The sequence below is a fragment of the Onychostruthus taczanowskii genome, unplaced genomic scaffold (assembly GCF_017590055.1).
Source record: "Onychostruthus taczanowskii isolate IOZ18803 unplaced genomic scaffold, ASM1759005v1 scaffold10, whole genome shotgun sequence".
Taxonomy (NCBI): domain Eukaryota; kingdom Metazoa; phylum Chordata; class Aves; order Passeriformes; family Passeridae; genus Onychostruthus; species Onychostruthus taczanowskii.
Window position 1 is genome coordinate 6,464,397 of NW_024496526.1, and position 12,107 is coordinate 6,476,503.

At 46.6% G+C, this 12,107-nt stretch overlaps 1 protein-coding gene across 1 annotated transcript in view; it reads left to right on the forward strand.

The window, feature by feature from the left end:
- The window catches only part of GLI2 (GLI family zinc finger 2), a 185,443-nt gene extending 173,737 nt beyond the window's left edge, over positions 1 to 11,706 (forward strand). Inside the window, exons 11-14 of the mRNA XM_041406384.1 lie at positions 64 to 228; positions 4,635 to 4,916; positions 7,961 to 8,297; positions 9,350 to 11,706. Of these exons, the coding sequence (XP_041262318.1) occupies positions 64 to 228; positions 4,635 to 4,916; positions 7,961 to 8,297; positions 9,350 to 11,706 (3,141 nt within the window). The remainder of the gene's footprint in view (positions 1 to 63; positions 229 to 4,634; positions 4,917 to 7,960; positions 8,298 to 9,349) is intronic.
- The last annotated feature ends 401 nt before the right edge of the window (positions 11,707 to 12,107 follow it).

Sequence of the window (12,107 nt, forward strand, 5' to 3'; positions counted from 1 at the left end):
GCAGGGGGAAAATCAAATTTTTCTGGTTAATTAATCACTCCTCATGTGGTTTTTTTATTTTAGTTTGAGGGTTGTTCCAAAGCCTATTCCCGCCTGGAGAACTTAAAGACACACCTGAGGTCCCACACTGGAGAAAAACCTTATGTCTGTGAACACGAAGGCTGCAATAAAGCCTTTTCCAATGCCTCGGACAGAGCCAAGCACCAGAACAGGACACATTCCAATGAGGTAAGCCTGGGCTCACCACAGCTCAACTGAGGGCTTTTTTTAAATTTTGCTGACAATAAACATACACTTTACACACTGGACGCATGTAAAAAGAAACCTTCTGTAATGAGAGGTTTATCTTATTTTTTAATGGGATTTATTTTTGCTGGGGAGCCAGACCACATTAGCTTTATATTTATGAAAGCTGTGTTTGAAATCATAAACAGATGTTAAAGTATGCAAACTTTTTAATCGACTTTGGAAATGAAAACAAGCATTTTCCAAATACATAATTTTTAATAGCACAGATAGTATAGTACAGTTGTGCAAGTTTAATATTACTGTGGAGCAGACTTGCAGTAATATAACAGCTACCCTGGATCCTGATGCTCTGGAAATAATAGTGCCTCCATCATTTGATGTACAATGATAAAGCACAATGCAATGCTTTGTTAACCTTGGATAATTAAGACCCACTATTAGTAGTTGGGGAGCAGAGGAAATTGCCTTTATTGTAACGCATGTGATGGTCTGTTGCAATCAACCACGGCCGACGATTGAAATTTATATTACCACTAATTAGCTGACAGGGGAAGAAAAACAACACTCTAAACTTCTAATAGTGTTTTCAGCCATGAAGAATTCAGTCTGTAGCCTAATTTGCAACAGTTAAATATAGACTATTGGAGAATGGAACGCAGTTGCCACGGTTGACAGCCTTTTGAAGCGATGCTGTGTCTACAAAGGGCTTGTTGGGAGTATTTTTATCTCTGGAAGATATCAGTCAGTGATAACCAAAGCTCGGTAGGTTTCAGAGATTCTGTTTGAGTCAGAATAAGGACTCCGAATCTAGAATCCTCTTCCAGGCTGAGATGATGCTGAGATGGACCAATGAATGACTAGGATCCCAGGGTTGTTTGAACTGGTTTGGGTATGAACCCAAACATCAGGATTGTTCTCCACCAGCAAGACACAGGTTAAAATTAACCCATATCCACACTTAAACTGGATAGTTTGGAGTTGTTTTAAGGCTACACCAACCTTGAGGCCAGGAGGGACCAAAAACATAGGTTGCAGCCTCTCGTCCGCTTGGCGTCCTACATTCCCAGGGAGCAGTGTTTGACTATGTAATTTTTCTATGTTAAAGCTTCTTCCCCTGAAAGGTAGACAATTGTGGTTTAATATCACATTTTAGTTGTTGGAAATTGCTCATTCTCCAGCCCTGGATGCTTTTTCTGCCTTAATCCAGTGCTGGATCCGTTGTCCCATTCATTGTTGGTATTTCCACCTCTTAATTTTGCAGTGTTAAGCCACTCTCCGTATTCTTGCTCATAAGCTGAATAAATCAGTCAAGCCACTGAAGATTTACATTTTTGCAACATTGTTTCCTGCCTTTAAGGAAATTTGCATCTCCCTTGGATTCCTAAGGATTCTCATGTGAATGGATCATACTGTTGGTACAGCTTTTAGTGCTGGAAACTCACTCATCCCAGTTTGTGCACACTGACAGAATGTGAGCGACTTTTTTGCCTGTAGATCACTCAAGCTCAGATCCCTGGAGCTTTACCAGGAGCTTCACTAGGCAGGGCAGTTTCCCACCTGAGCCACCTAATGCCCCATGTGGAATTTTCATTTTGAATGTGTTAGTAAATGTAATTTCTCCAATGGGTTCAGATTCCCAAGTGATCCAGATCAGAAGATGTCTCCTCACTTCATCTGAGCAGAGCTTGAACACACTTGAAAGTCAGATCATTTGGGTTCCCCTTGTGCAAGAAGGTGAGGCTGTAGGGCAGGAGCATCCAGCTCCATGTCTCTTGTGGACCCTGATCTAAATATGCTGACACTTGGCACAAGCTGCTTTCAAACAACACAAATCAAAGACTCAGGTAACAGATAGAGATTTTATCCTCTGCAGTTGCTTCCCCTGAAGGACACCTACCCCTTCTCTGGTGTAGGAGCAGCACAGCCACTAGTGGAGGATCTGTACCAGACCAGCTGGCCCTGCCACAGGAACTGTAAGGCACTGCCGCTATTCAAATGATCTTACATTTTGCAGTCATGCTGATTCCTCAACTGCTGTTCAACCCTCCTTGATGCAGTACAGAAACACCCCAAGATTGTGGGAGATCTGTAGGCTGCATACAATGGCTCTCTGGGCCTTATTTTTGACACCCTCTTTTTGAGGATCACATAACATGATCCTTTACACCAGCTGGTATCCCTCACAGCAAAGCTCATCACACTGGGCAGCAGGCCCAGGCAAAGGTCCTGCATCCAGCTGTGGCCATGACCACTGGCTTAGCAAACTCTACCGAGACCTTGGCTCACAAAACCGCACAAATGCAAAGCAGAAGTTTGTGGCTGTGAATATTTCCCATTACCCATTGGTAACTCTATTGTGGTTTCTAGCTACCTTCTAAATATTTTCCTCTGCTTGTAGTGTTTACTTGGAATACACCAGTTTCAGAGTTAGTCATCCAAGTCTCCTCTAAGGGGGAAGTTCCCTGAGTTTGTCACTATCATTGTGTGACAGGACGTAGGTGTATGGTCCAAACATGCTGAAGTTCAGGGCTGGGGATGTGTTACCACACTGTCTTTGGTTTGATTGTTGAAATGTCATACACACTATATTTTAAACTTTCAGTGACTGTTTGAATCCCTTCAGGGGATACCTTCAAAGTTACACCTGGAAAAAGGGCTTTCATCCTGTGACCACTCTCCAGTGCATACACAGAGGAGTGCCTTGAGTTCATTGCCAGCCAAAGACTCAGAGTGACATTTTCAGTAACTCAAGCTGAACAAGGGTAAAACACATAAATCCAGTTCTGCTTTGTGTGTGGGGAGTTCTCCAGTTCTCTCACCCTAAGGAGTATTACCCTGTATGTGCATGAGCATAGGAGGGAGGCATCTGAGCCATCTAAACTCTTGACTTCACTAGGGTGAAGATGTCACTAGGTGTCAGAATCTGGATAACCCAGGGATAAATGAAGGCACAGCAGTGAATGGGCAGTTGTGCTTAGCTCAGTTGCAAGCGGTATGGCCTGATGAAGAGGACAATTGAATCCCCTTAGGGGGAGTGTCTGCTGTCTAAGCAACAGTGATCATGTTACCCTAATTTCTGCGGTCTGAAAAATCAGAACTGTTGAGCCTAAAGGATATTTATAAAAAGTCTTTGAGCTGTTGATCTACAGGATTTTTTCAGCACATGTCATGGGGATTCTGTTCTTTGTAATAAGTCTTAATAGCAGTAATACTACTTCTATAATGCTTGTCTAAAAGGCTGCATGATATTTTTAAACAAACTATTTTAATTTTTGTGCTTTGGTTTACCAGCTTTAAAATATATTTACCTCAGTGGGGTGCTACATGGATTTAGCTGGTTTGAATGATGTGCCAAGATCAGTCAGGAAGCTTTTGAATACAAAACAGACTTGCAGTGTTTTTCATCTGATGATGCTGGCTTTCTGCAAAGAATATATACTCCTTTGTATTTTTTCACTTAAGTTCATGCACAAAATTACAAAACAGATTTTTTAAAAAAATTAATAGGAATGGTCATTTTGGGTAGCCTTCAAATAACATCTGTCTGTTTTTTCTTATGGATCTATCATAGTGCATTGGCAGAAAAATACATAGAGTAGTTATGAGGCTAAAAGTGGAACTTGTGATGAATTCAGAACTTCCAGTGCAGCAGCACCAGCTCAAACAACTGCAGTGCTAATACACTTTGGAATTGGATACTCAGTAAAATAGAAGAATTTAAAAGAATAAAAATATCTGTTGCCGATTTTTGTTTTCAGAAGCATGGCTTCAGCCTTGTTTTCCTGTGGCAATCAATGATTCATGAGTTCAGGATAGAGTGCTGTCGTCTGAAAAAAACATTGCATGCCTGTGGTTTGTTTTGCACAATAGCAGATTTCAAGGTGGCAGGTGCTGGAGTGGTGTGATAGATTGAGTAGGGTGAATCCAGTCTGGCTTGAATTCACTGGACTTCCATCAGCCAAAAGGTTTCAGACATTTTCTTGGTGTAGACCCCACCTTAGTAGAGCAAATGTGTTATGCCCAGTCCACTACATCACCTCCTTCCCATCCTTAATCAGGAAACATTCCTGTGGCCACCCGAGCAAATACATACAGGGAAAGTAATACTAGGAAAGTATTTTGTGAATTCTTAGCTGTCTTTTGATCCAGAAACTGAAAACAAGAAGTTTAGCCAACATGAAATGACCAGCCAAGTCTGTGTGGATCAGCAGCAGCCCATATATCACATCTTCCATATCTCGGTCTTTACAGAGTCCTGTGGAGCAGATGCTCCGCGTTTTGCTGCTGCCTGCTGCTATGCTCATTGTATTTTCTTGGCCCATACACTGTACCTGGAATGTTTGGGCTTATTCTAAATATAACCAAAGATTTGTTTGCGTTGACAGAAACCCTACGTGTGTAAAATCCCCGGCTGCACGAAGCGGTACACGGACCCCAGTTCCCTCAGAAAACACGTCAAGACGGTGCACGGGCCCGACGCTCATGTCACAAAGAAGCAGCGCAATGACGTTCACCCGAGGCCACCTCCACTCAAGGAAAACGGGGACAATGAGGCCAGCGCCAAGCAGAGCAGCAAGGTGGCAGAGGAGAGCCCCGAGGCCAACAGCACTACAAGGAGCATGGAGGATTGCTTACAAGTCAAAACGATAAAAACAGAGAATTCTGTGGTAAGAGCAGTTGCTTTTGGCAGAAATGACGTGGTTCCTGATCTCTCTGATGCAGTAGGGGCATGAAGCATTTGTATTCATTTTACCTCTGTGGGCAGGTGCCCTTCAACCCTAGAGTTCAAGTCCAGAAATGAAACTGCAGGTCAGGGCACAGTCCACTACATTTTCTGCCTTCCTACCCAACATCATAAATTCCTGCCCTTGTAGTCACGGGGGCCATGTGATGCCCTCTCCTGAGGTTGGCATTCCTGTGCTATGAAAGTGGGTAAAACCCAAGAGTGTTGTGGTCAAATGAGCTTTACCTACCTCACCAGTTTAAATTGAGCAATGACCACAGGGCACAGATTGATGAATGCTTCTTGAAGCAAAGGTCCTGGCTTAAGCAGTCCCTTTTCTCCTCCTCCCTGCACCCTCCATTCCTTTTCTTTCTAGTCTGCTGCTGTTTGATGAAGCCAGTGGGGATAAAACTAGCTGTTCTATTTTTGTTGAGTATCTTAAAGCAAGTTCAATTCCTTGATCTTGTCCACCATACATAGAAGCACAAAATCCCTGGGGTTGTCAGGGACCTTGTGAGATCATCTAGTCCCACCTCCCTGATCAGCCGAGGTTGGCTAGAGCAGATTGCTCAGGAGTACAGAAATTCAGTACATGACTCCCAGCTGCCATAGAAAATTGTAGCGAGGTGATGGGGCAGGAGAGTGAAATTAGGAATAAACATGGGAGCAGTGCTGTTGCCCACAGAGTACAGACTGTCAGTCAGCCATGATCAAGCTTTACAGCTCCAGCACCTGAAGCAAAGACCATTTATCAGCTTTCCGTCCATTACAGCAGCTCCACAATTGGCAGTCGTGTGGTCAGTGGTACTAAAGAGCTGTGTAGAGTGGTGCTTTCAAACACATCAAACCTCTTCCACCCCGTTCAGGATGGAGGAGGAAATGGAGCATTGCAACACATGAATCACTTTTACCTTTTTATGTTTCTTTTCATTTTTGTACCCAAAGTTCTGGTCTGCTGCATCAGCTCAGAGTGGGACAGGGTATGGGCTGGATGCAGAAGAAAAGACCTTCACCTGCGAAGAAGTGTTCACATATTCCCCAGACTTCCTACTTGAGCTGAAAGGACTTTGAGCTCCAAAATATATATTTTCTTGATTTGAATCCAGGCTAAAAGATTGTTATTCCTGTGAAAAACATGCCCTGGAGCTACAAAGATTTTCTCAGAAGGGTTAGGGGATGTGTTGTTGGACAAATTACTAATGAGCAGAATGTTTCAGTTAAGAAAAATTTAGTATTTATACATCCAGCATGCCTCTAATTGACTAAAGAAACAGTTTCCTGTCATGAGGTTCTGTACAGTGTTACAAAAGCTGAGTGTGAGAACCACTGGACAGACTAACCTTTCTCCAATACTCTTCCTCCATGTGTTTTGTGGGTTTTTTCCTGTGAAAACACTGACACAATTACAGCTCCCCACCCTGCTTCTCTTGAAGGTGTGGGCTTGTTTTCCTAGCAGTCTGTACTCCCAAGGTTCCAGCTAAGCCATCTCACTGGCCGCAGGGCCCTGGGTCGTGTTTCTCTTCACTGTCCCTCTCTAGCACTGCGTGCTTCCCTTGTGCACATCTGACAAGTGGCATCTCATCTGGGGGGTCCACATCCATCTCCTGTTTGTGGTTAAGGTCAGGGTGGTGGGAGGGGTGAGATGCCTCACTGTTCCCATCATTCCCAGGCTCCTTGTTTTCACCCATATTTGTGTGTCACCCCAAATCCATGGAATCAGGTAGAAAGTCTCTCCTAGAAGCTTTTATTTGTGCCTCCGAAGAGGGAAGGCAGGGAAGATGGGGTATGGGAGTGGGGGATATGTTGGTAATTTGCGCTTTATTCTGCATTTCCTTCTTCCTCCTTTTACTAACCTGGTCCTTTTTGTTAATGCTGTCTTTGTCCTAACAACCTGTTCTTTATTCCCACTTACCCTTCCTTACTCTACCTTCCTAAGGACAGTCGGTACTAAGGTGAGCAAAGAAATCCTTTGTATTAAAATAGCTGTATAAAGCATGATGTCCTGCAGACCTCTGTCTCCATTTAACCCTTGCAGGGTGGAAGTGGAAGTATGTGGGCCAGTGGGGAGGGATAGGAGAAATTTTCTTGAGTGCAGAAAGGGGGAGGATGCAGTGCCCAAGCATTCCCTTTGCCACCTTTCTCCCAGCATCACAACCTGCCATTAAATATTGGGATTGCAATCTCTGTCATCTAGACGGAAGGGCAGTCAGAGCCAGTCAACCCTGCCCATGGTGGGGCTGCTAGGGAGCAAAGTAACAACACTGCAGCACTCCTCATTCCCACCTTGGTCCAGGGCAGAGTACTTTGCCTTTTCAGCACTCCCATTTTTGGCTGGAGCAAGGGCCTGGAGCAGAAAAGCCAGGCATCCTGTTTGGTAGCAGCAGCAGAGCAAGTTCAGACCACATAGTGTCTGCTGCAAATAAACTACTCAATGTGAGTAGTTTACATTCCTAATGTAAATAAAATAAATATTTGTGGTGCTTATCTGCCTTATCTGCAAGTGGGAGTTTGCAAACAGTGAGCCAGGTTTTTATCTGGCAGGGAAGTTTGTCAGCTAACATAATTATATGTTAGGGTTTATTAAAGGCAGAAATACGTTGTGTCTGAAATACTTAAACCTTGATCTCATGTTAGATAAGCCAGTGTTTGCTGCAATATATCTTGCAAAACCAGGTGACATGCTGCTTTTCTTTGAGAAACATCTGTCCTTCTTTTGGAGGAAGAGCATTTCGTTTCTCTCCATCTTGCAGTTGAATCACCATGGTTTTTCCAGCTGTGAGTGCTGTCCCATCCTCCTCTCACAGGGAGGAGGCATCTGCCTTTTGGAAAAGCTGGGATCCTGCAGCAGGGAGGGATAACAAGGCAGGGGAGAATCTAGGATAGGAGCTCTGTATCCTCCAGGACTAACACTGGAGATGTTGGGCTCCAGATTTCTTTCCATCCATGTTTTCACCTGCCCAACTCTTTTTCCTCTTTTCCCTCCCCAAGATGTGTCAGTCCAGTCCTGGTGGCCAGTCGTCATGCAGCAGTGAACCATCACCCCTTGGCAGCACCAACAACAATGACAGTGGAGTAGAAATGAACATGCACAGCGGGGGAAGTCTGGGAGATCTGACGGCGTTGGATGACAACGCTCCTGTCGTGGACTCAACGGTCTCGTCTGGTAACTCGGCAGTCAGCCTGCAGCTAAGGAAACACATGACGACGATGCAGCGACTTGAACAGCTCAAGAAAGAGAAACTCAAGACAGTTAAGGATTCCTGCTCATGGGTGAGCCCAGCTCCACAAGCCAGAAATACCAAGCTGCCTCCCATCTCAGGAAATGGTAAGCCCTGGGCCTGGACCATGTCCTGTAGGAACATTTCAGAGTTTGACTCTGGTTTCATAACCAAGAGTCTACCCTGGAGGAATGAAGATCATTCCTTATTGCCTCTGAGTCATGCTTTGATAGATAAAGATGTCAGGTACAATGGACAGCTTGGGTATAAACACAGCCATCTGGTGATGTGCAAGAGAAACCCAGGTGCTCATTTCTACAGACCTATGAAGGGAGACAGAGGTTTGGGTGTCCTTGTTTCTGAGCTTGCCCAGAACCCAGACACAGCTGTCCCCATTGTCTCAGTTACAGCTGCAAGACTGCTTGCATTTTTTTCTAGCAGTAAGATTTCCCCAAGGGCTAATATGCTTCCTGGGAGACCGCTGGAGCATAGCAAGAATCCAGACAAGACCTCCCTCCATAATCTTGCTCTGACAGAAGCTTTTTGTCACTCAGAAGCTCCTGGCTATTGCCTCCAGCTTCATATGCTTGTTTTCCACTGGCTGGTGGTTCCTGGTAAAAGTATCTTTTTGAACCTTCTAGAGGTCCTCTAACTTTGCCAAGAAACCCAAAGGCATAGTGTCTGGGTTATACTAGATATCAGAGCTTCTTGGGTTGCTCTTGGAAGAGCCTTTGAATGTCAGCCTTTGGAATGTCTTGGCCTGCTCTCCATGACTGCTGTGCATCTGACCCAGAGAGTAGCTGTGGTTATAGCTGTATGCTGTCCCTGTGGCACTGTTCACACCAGTCCTATCTTTGTCCTACTGAGGGAAGCCCACGTGGAGGCATTTCCTCAGAAGCTGAGTATAAGGGGTGTACATGTTATAAACACTCTGCAGCAGGGACTTCTTAACTTTTCTCTCCAGACTTCTTTCTCCCTTTGCATGAACATAGAGCTAGAAATGAAGCTTTGAATTTGCTAGCAGCACATGAAACTCATCATCACTCCCATGAAATACTTGGGGGTAGCTTTGTGGGTCAGTATTCTGGCACCTAGAACACTACAAAGTGAGATTTCTCAGCTAACTAAACCTTTTCCTTCCCTGCAACCTTTCTTTCAGGCTCTATTCTAGAAAACAGTGGTGGTTCTTCTGCTATGCTGCCTAACCCCAGAATAATGGAGCTGTCTGTCAACGAGGTTACAATGCTGAACCAACTCAACGAGCGCCGTGACAGTACAACAAGCACCGTCAGCTCTGCCTACACTGTCAGCCGCAGATCCTCGGGGATCTCCCCGTACTTCTCCAGCCGCCGTTCCAGCGAGGCTTCGCATCTCGGGCACCGCCCCAACAACACGAGCTCTGCTGACTCCTACGACCCGATTTCCACGGATGCCTCCCGCCGCTCGAGCGAGGCGAGCCAGTGCAGCGGGATGCCGGGGCTGCTGAACCTGACACCAGCTCAGCACTACAGGCTGAAAGCCAAGTACGCTGCTGCCACAGGGGGCCCTCCTCCGACTCCCCTGCCAAACATGGAGAGGATGACCCTGAAGAACAGGATCTCACTGATGGATGGACCAGACCCCACCTTGCCCTCCCTCCGCCTCCCACCAGGCCCCAGGCGTTGCAGCGATGGTAACACCTATGGCTACCCATCAGCTCCAGCATTTCCTCATGAGGTGCAGGGCAACTGCACAAGACGGGCAAGTGACCCTGTGAGGAGACCTCCTGGAGACCCCCAGGCTCCGCCACGAGTTCACCGCTTCAACAGCACCAACAGTGTGAACCCCTTCCATCCTCCACACCCCACTGACAGGAGGAATTTTGGTCTCCAGAGCTATGGGCGCTCAGATGGGAGCCTGCCCCGGCACTCCTACTCACCCCGGCCACTGAGCATCAGTGAAAACATCGCCATGGAAGCCATGTCTGGGGAGACAGACGTGCCCATTGGAGATGATGACATCGTGCTGCCAGATGATGTGGTACAGTACATCAAATCCCAGAACAATGGGACAGTGGCTGAGAGTACTTCCATGGGGTACAGCAATGAGATGCAGAACTTCCAAGGAAATGGGAAGCTGCAGCCTCCAGCCTTGCCCAGCCAGCGCAGGATGGCAGTGGCTGAGGCAAGCATGAGCCACTTGGGACCCATGATGGCAGAGTGTTCCATGAGTTTTGATACTTCTTCAGACATGAATAAAAATAACATGCCTGTCCAGTGGAATGAAGTCAGCTCGGGCACAGTTGATATCATGTCCAATCAGTCGAAGCAGCAGTTTTCACAAGGGAACTTAGCGGTGGTCCAGCAGAAGCAGAACTTTGGTCAGTACCAGAACTACAACCAGCAGCAGATGCAGCTGCCAGACAACAGCATGAATGCAACACAGCAGAGCTTTATGCAGAGAAACGTGGGCATGGATGGGCAGAGGCTAAACTGCATGCAGCTGCGGCAGCAGCACATGAGCCTAGGTCCCAGCATGAACCCCGACATGGGCTTGCACACAGGATATAACCAACCACATCAGATGCTGAGCCCCAGTGCAGTCAATGGCAATCCAAATCAGATCTCTCCTAATTGCAGCAACATGGCAGCAAAGTCTGGACCCCACCTTCACCCTCAGCAAATGGACATGGCAGCCAACCCTTCTTTGATGGTCAGGGGCAGCAGTGAGCGCGCAGCGCTGGGACAGGTCATGCACGAACCGAGTCAGCAGAACTACTCATCTCAGCCAAGCCACCTGAACTTCCCTGTGGCTCAGGAAACCTTTCCTCAGCCCATCATGACCTCCAATCAGCCGAGTTTTGAGCCTCAGCAGAGCGTGATGGGTTCAGCTGCGCAGGCATATCCGCCTGGCATGATCCAGCCTCATCCTCCACCGGAGCCAAACCCGGGCAGCAGACCCCGAGGGGTCCGCACCGCCCAGCAGCTGGGCTACATGAGAACTCCCCATCCTACGAACACCATCAGCCCCAGCCAGGAGACAGCGGAGGCCATGCACAAAAGAACCAGCGACATGTTGCTGGCACCAGCCCAGCAGTGCGCGGACGGCACGAGGGACAACAGCTTGATGTACTATTACGGCCAAATCCACATGTACGAACAGAACAACGGCTTCGATAACCACGCGGACTGTCGGGTCAGGCAGCAGCAGTGCACACAAAACAGCAAGCCAGCCACTCTGCCTTCCCCAGGAACAAACCAGGTGTCCAGCACAGTGGACTCTCAAGGTCTTGAGCCGCCCCAGATAGATTTTGATGCCATCATGGACGATGGGGACCATTCGAGCCTGATGTCGGGAACCCTGAGCCCCAGCATCCTGCAGAACCTCTCCCAGAACTCCTCTCGCCTGACGACTCCACGAAACTCTCTGACACTGCCCACCATACCTGCGGGGATAAGCAATATGGCAATAGGTGATATGAGCTCCATGCTAACCACGCTGGCAGAAGAGAGTAAATTTCTAAACATGATGTCGTAACAGTAAAGCACAAGGCCTTGGTGCTATCCAAGGGGCTCTGCGTGAAGCAGTTGTATGAATGTGCTTTTCAAAAATAATCTGTTTCAATAGGGTAGGGTTTTTTATAAGTGTTAAATACATTAAAGGATTTCAAAATGAAAATTTTAAAAAGTCTGTGTACAGAATTATGTAAACTATATGCAGGCAGTTCAGTACCACAAGGGTGCACCTCTAGTATTATTTTTTTAGCTTGGTTTCCCGGAGCACTGAACGGTATCACCACCAAGCTAGGAGACAGCATGAGGGTGGTTAGAGATGAAACCCTCCCTTCTGGGAAGCCCTGTAAATAGCCCTCCTCATCATTTTTCCGTTAGTTTCATTTGCAAAAGAATTCCGTTTTCAACCCACCCCAGAAAGAAATG